Source organism: Haliotis cracherodii, unplaced genomic scaffold (assembly GCF_022045235.1).
Source record: "Haliotis cracherodii isolate W230 unplaced genomic scaffold, xgHalCrac1.p SCAF_11, whole genome shotgun sequence".
NCBI classification, from domain to species: Eukaryota; Metazoa; Mollusca; class Gastropoda; order Lepetellida; family Haliotidae; genus Haliotis; species Haliotis cracherodii.
Window position 1 is genome coordinate 10,041,009 of NW_027266266.1, and position 5,702 is coordinate 10,046,710.

At 38.5% G+C, this 5,702-nt stretch overlaps 1 protein-coding gene across 1 annotated transcript; it reads right to left on the reverse strand.

Annotated features, from left to right (window-relative positions):
- Positions 1 to 711: 711 nt before the first annotated feature.
- Positions 712 to 3,767, reverse strand: LOC139454814 (uncharacterized). Its single transcript, XM_071236439.1, has 5 exons — positions 3,623 to 3,767; positions 2,293 to 2,328; positions 1,575 to 1,751; positions 1,280 to 1,338; positions 712 to 717 (listed from the first exon to the last, which is right to left on the reverse strand). Exons 1-5 carry the CDS (start codon positions 3,765 to 3,767, stop codon positions 712 to 714), a joined length of 423 nt encoding a protein of 140 aa, XP_071092540.1.
- Positions 3,768 to 5,702: the final 1,935 nt, after the last annotated feature.

The window sequence follows — 5,702 nt, forward strand, 5'->3', positions numbered from 1 at the left end:
AAAGTCATGCGACTCTTGCTCAAAAGTTGTTTGATCAGGGTTTCAGCGTTCAATACTTCAGTTAGGTTTACAAAACGTATTATGGTAAACACGGGGAGGGCATTTCCCGTATATTTTTAAGGTAAACGCTTGCTTTTCCATCACCTTTTAAGGACACGCTTACATTTTACATAACACCTGATAACATCACTGATTGATACTGATATAGTCGGAATCATACAAAGGACTCTACTTTAAGCAGAATTCTGATGATAATGGAAATGGGTTTGCGTTTTATTATCATGTGCTTAAACAGTGACTCCTGAAAACCTCCACCATCAGCGTTTATTTACGTAGTTCAGCCTTTCCTATATGTAAAGTACTGGTACAAGTCCACATTCAAACATTGATATGGACATGGTCAAGTTCCCACTCATATAAATACATCTGATAGCTTTCATGAGCTTTGTTCATTTATTGAATTATGCAGATCCTTATCATATCCTGTACTCAAATCTAAAAGAGTCCATATCATACATACTATATAGTCCTTTATTCACTTCTGATATATCTGCATGGCATATGATTGCGATAATGGCTAAAGCCAGTAACATTCCAAAACAAAGACACATTATAATGTGACGTTATTTATTTGAAACACTTGTACATTATGCAGATTATGTAGTTAGGATTTCAAACCCGGATGTCATGGATGCCACATCCGTATTCTCTTCATCCCTGCAAATAGAGAATGTAACGTTTATAACATGCTACATGCATACAGTAATTGGGTACATGTTCCTCTTTTCAAATCCATTATCAAGTACATTATGGCAAGTTTTCATTGGCTCTATGTACAATACATATATTTACTGCAGTATGTAAGTGAGTGACGGAGTGAGTGAGTGAGTGAGTGGGTGTGTGAGTAACAATATTCCAGTTATATCGCGGCGTGTCAGCTTAATGTGGAATGAAAGCCCGAAGTGATGCAGGTCTCAGACGTTTACCACTTCGGTGAAACCCACGAGCACGGGTATGGTGCTGACAAATCTGGAAACATAATCGGGGTGAACCGGGATTCGAACCCACAACCATTATGATAGGTTTCTGGCGTGCCCAAGGGACGCAACTCTGCATAGCGAATCGCGGCGCCTTAGACGACTGGGCCACCCGTGCCCCTTGCAGTATGTCATAACCGAAACAATCACCAAGTAACTGGGTAAGATGAAGATCATTTGTCAGAGTATTTTAAACATTCTGTCACGTTTTGTTGTTTTCACAGGATTAATAAGACACCCACCTGGTAAGAGCCATGTTTCTGGTTGTGCGTCTGGGATCCCCACTGGTTCTGTCGGTGACCTGCAAATATGCAGATGTTTTATTGCAGATGGAAACGTGAAAGAGTAAGAATTGTATATTTTATGACCACTTCCAGCGGTGTTTATTTTGCACTCTACAACCTCATTTAATATAAATGACAGAAATGGACATGTCTTAACAGTCGTTGTGTTTAAATATGTATGTATTGTGACTGATGTTCATTTGTGGTATGACATCAATCGAGAAGTTGTTGTATATGAAATAGGCTTAGGTACCTTGTTGGTAACTGTCTTGATGTCTAGGGTAGGTGTTCACGTGGTCAGGGTAGGACGGGATGTGTTTTGATGGGTAGGAAGGTTGGTGTGAGGGATAGGTAGGGTAGCCATTAGACGGGTAGGTCTGTCTGTAACTCGGATATCCATTGCCATGGGACGGCACAGATCGTCGGTATCCTGGTCAAATAAAAGCATTATTATGTTATTGTCATGTTTCTTCGTCAGCCATTTATATTGGAATGAACATTATATCTAAAATGAAAGAATATGTACATTGTAAAGCAGTGAGTGAGTGAGTTTGGTTTTATGCCGCTTTTAGCAATATTCCAGCAATATTACGACGGGGGACACCAGAAATCGGCTTTACACATTGTACCCATGTCGGGAATCGAGCCACTAGGCTACCCGATCGCCTCATATTGCAAAGCAAATACTTACGACGAATATGTATAATTTATATGATACATCCACTATTAATAAAGTAAATGCCATAACCTGTGCTGGAAAATGAAATCAAGTTCATTAGAGAGGATTACAAAATAAAGTGAGCTAAGTAACAGAGCCTTACAGACAAATACGTATATTTTAAAGTTTACTGCCAGAAACGGAGAGTAACTTTTCAAGTTTATAAGCTAAGCGTATAACAATATGAATATAGAATCCTATCCATTTATTTTTCTTCACAGATACAGAATGATATGTGATCATAAAGACTTACTTCTATACTGTCCCTGAGAGTGTCCTCCCCACACATCTGGAAGGAATACAAGTCTACATTGAACAAATCTGTTTCATAAGGCGTTGTACACGAAGGTGTACGTATATATTGAATGCATACATTTAAAAAATATAGTACGGGTGGTTAAACAAGTCGTAAACACACCAGACGTATACATATCGGTTTTAAAAGAAAACACTGCATTGATACTTCCTTTCAATAAACGTAGAATTCATTATTCCATTCTGATAACAAACTTCTTCTGTATTTCATTTGCCTATAATGGTTAATAGATTATTTTTTTAAACAAGTTTCATTATAGTGATTTATATTTTACTTATTGATACACTAGTGAGTCGAAATTGAAGTGGGGTTTAACGTCACGTTCAATATTATTGAACACATAAAGCGATGTGATTGCACGTGTGTGTGTAGTGGCGTGTACGAGTCCGGATTAATGCCGGTTTTGTAAGGCTATGTCATGCCACAGTTTAACATAGGTACTCAAAATAGACACAGTATTCTGACTCCGAGCCGACCAGTCCTTGTTTTATTCACGTTGGAAAGATGTACAGTGTACCACTGTCAGATATACAAGCATCGAAAGCATGGTCCTCTTTTTAACAACTAACCCTTTTATCCTCATAAGAAATCTCTGCTAAAAGTAGAGTCCAGGGTACGTCGTAAATACATGCAAAGGCAAGTTAAGTGTTCACCTAAACAAGCATGGAAACATAGAAATCAAAAGATGCATCGGGCATCATCATGGTCACTGATGCGTCAAAATTATACTCCTTGAAAGTGGGTGCGAAGTTGTCTATGTTCGATAAGTCTTATTAATTGATACTGCTATTGACAATTTCTTTTATAATTTTCTACTTTGGATATTATGTAATTCAAGTTGATGCTTAACAGAAATTACATAATCAAGACTAAATCTAGACTTAATCGAGGCGGATAATCGAGACTGGTTATTCTCTGGCATTAGCGTTTTATCTTAACTCACCAGCAGGATACGTATTTGGGTAATAGTTTCTTGGGTAGTTCTTAGGTAGGCATTTGTCCCTGTATTGCACATCAGGGTACTGACCGTAGGGTGGATATCGGTTATAAAAAGCACGATAACATACAGGGGCGCATGCAAACAAAAGTACGATTACCCTCTTTATTTTTGAAAAATATTCCCTTTGATATTGAATCCAGTCAGACTAGACTATGCTAGACGTTGAATTGTTCAACAAACCTCATCAGCTGCATAGTTGAATGCATCAATCAGTATTAACATTCGGATATTCAGAACTTATATAAGGTCAAACGTTGCTTCACGTACCAGCAGGGTAGTGGTTGTTATGGTAGTTGTTAGGGACGTACTGGCCCCTGTATTGCTGCCCGTAGGATGGGTACTGGTTGTACACAGCACCGGAACATACAAGAGCGCATGCGCACAGTAGAGCAAGAGACAAGACAGATTCCATGGTTGAGATTCTGCAAATATATCATAATTCTGTTAAATACCGTCATAGTATTGACTGAATTTTTATGTTAACATAGGTTTAATAAACAAAGGTTAAGTTGATAATTGGACGGTGGGGTTCCCCAGTGGTTAAAGCGTTCGCTCGTCACGCCGAAGATCCGGGTTCGATTGTCCACATGGGTACAATGTGTGAAGCCCATTTCTGATCCCCCCCCCCCCCCCCCCCCCAAACTCATTCACCTAGTTAATAATTGAAGTCTTCCATGTCTGTGTTGTGAACGAATTAACCTTGTTTAAATATTAGAATACACCTCTTCATTTTGGAAGAAGTACATACATGTTTCTCATGTAAAAGAACAATTTGTCCATAAATTTCAGTGAGAAATAGTAAGTATCATTGATTTGAGCAGACATAACGATAACATAACGATTACATTGCTCATTCTATGCTGTTTGAAGAAAACAAAATATTCTTACCAGAATATCCAGCTGTAAGACCAGGGATGACAGCTGATGTGATAAGCTGGGCGTTATATAGGATTGACTAGACACATTGATTGATGCAAGGAAATTAGCATTTCCTTATTACCTGCTATTTTTTATGTTACGAGCTACAGCCAATAAAACAAATTACTGTGACCTCATGGATGAATGACAACGAATTTCGCAAGTAAACCATCCCTCACACTCTATTATTGTGTGTCATTTGTTATGTACAATGAGAAAGAAATTAACTGTTAAATGCTAAATGTACAGTGACTGCTTTGTTCTATCGATGAGGCAAGCATTGCTGTTTGTAATTTTATTTTCATTTTTGTGGTTATCGTGGTAATTGTGACATGTTGTGTCTGGAATAGATTGTGAACTGACATTGACCATAACAAGTAAATAGTTATCTATTCTACTAGTGATACTGATACCAATACCTATATTACTGATGCTAATTAACACTGCTAGTTTGTGTTTATGAAGTTAACTGCTACTACTACTACTACTACTACTGTTTCTAGGTTTGTCAGCACCATACCCGTGCTCATGGGTTTCACTCACTCACTCACTCACTCACTCACTCACTCACTCACTACTACTACTATTACTACTTCTGCTGCTTCGGCGACTGCTACTATTGCTACTGTTACGACCAAAAACCAATGAGTCACAGAGTCTTTCTTTTTCTCTGTACTGAAATGATACAGGTCCAAAGTGAGTGAGTGAGTGAGTATGGTTTAACGCCACTTTTAGCAATATTCCAGCAATATCACGGCGGGGGACACCAGAAATGGGCTTCACACATTGTACCCATGTCGGGAATCGAACCCGGGTCTTGGGCGTAACGAGCGAACGCTTTAACCACTAGGTTACCCGACCGCCCCACAGGTCCATAGTACCTGTATTACGATGTGTATGGCATGGCATGATATCATTATTTCCAAAACAAGATTGTACATCTTGATGATAATCAATAAAGAAATCCCATTTCAGGGAACTTATCCTATGAGAATGAAACCATAATTCACTTCTAATCCAATGCTTCGGTCCACAATAACTGCACCTACTGCTGGTACCACTTTTGCTGCACATGTAACAATATATGTTGTTGTTACTGTTCAGAGATCTCTTTCACATAATTTGAATATAATTTTTAATCTGTTTCGGCGTATGGTCGAGATTTGTTCTCTGGTGTTGTCTTTTTTTTATTTACTGCTGACGTTTTATAGTTACTGCTGCCGCTACTACAGACAAGTGTGTATACGCTATCACTTATAATAGGAAAGAACAGAAAAACGCAAAGGAATAGGTCATTTATTTCCATGACTCACTCTGCGCCTCGCTGACCGGAGATTACAACTCATACTGCTTCTGTTACTGCTTCGTGACTGCGACTGCTACTATTCGATATGTCAATACATTTAACATGACAACTCATACTGTTACT

What these genes read in the sequence shown, in the direction of transcription:
- LOC139454814 (XM_071236439.1), bottom strand. Translation starts at nt 3,767, where the DNA reads ATGGAATCTGTCTTGTCTCTTGCTCTACTGTGCGCATGCGCTCTTGTA. An exon ending in TAACAACCACTACCCTGCTG is followed by an intron (nt 2,329 to 3,622) that starts GTACGTGAAGCA and finishes TATTCCTTCCAG; the next exon opens with ATGTGTGGGGAGGACACTCT. An exon ending in CTCTCAGGGACAGTATAGAA is followed by an intron (nt 1,752 to 2,292) that starts GTAAGTCTTTAT and finishes TTATTTGACCAG; the next exon opens with GATACCGACGATCTGTGCCG.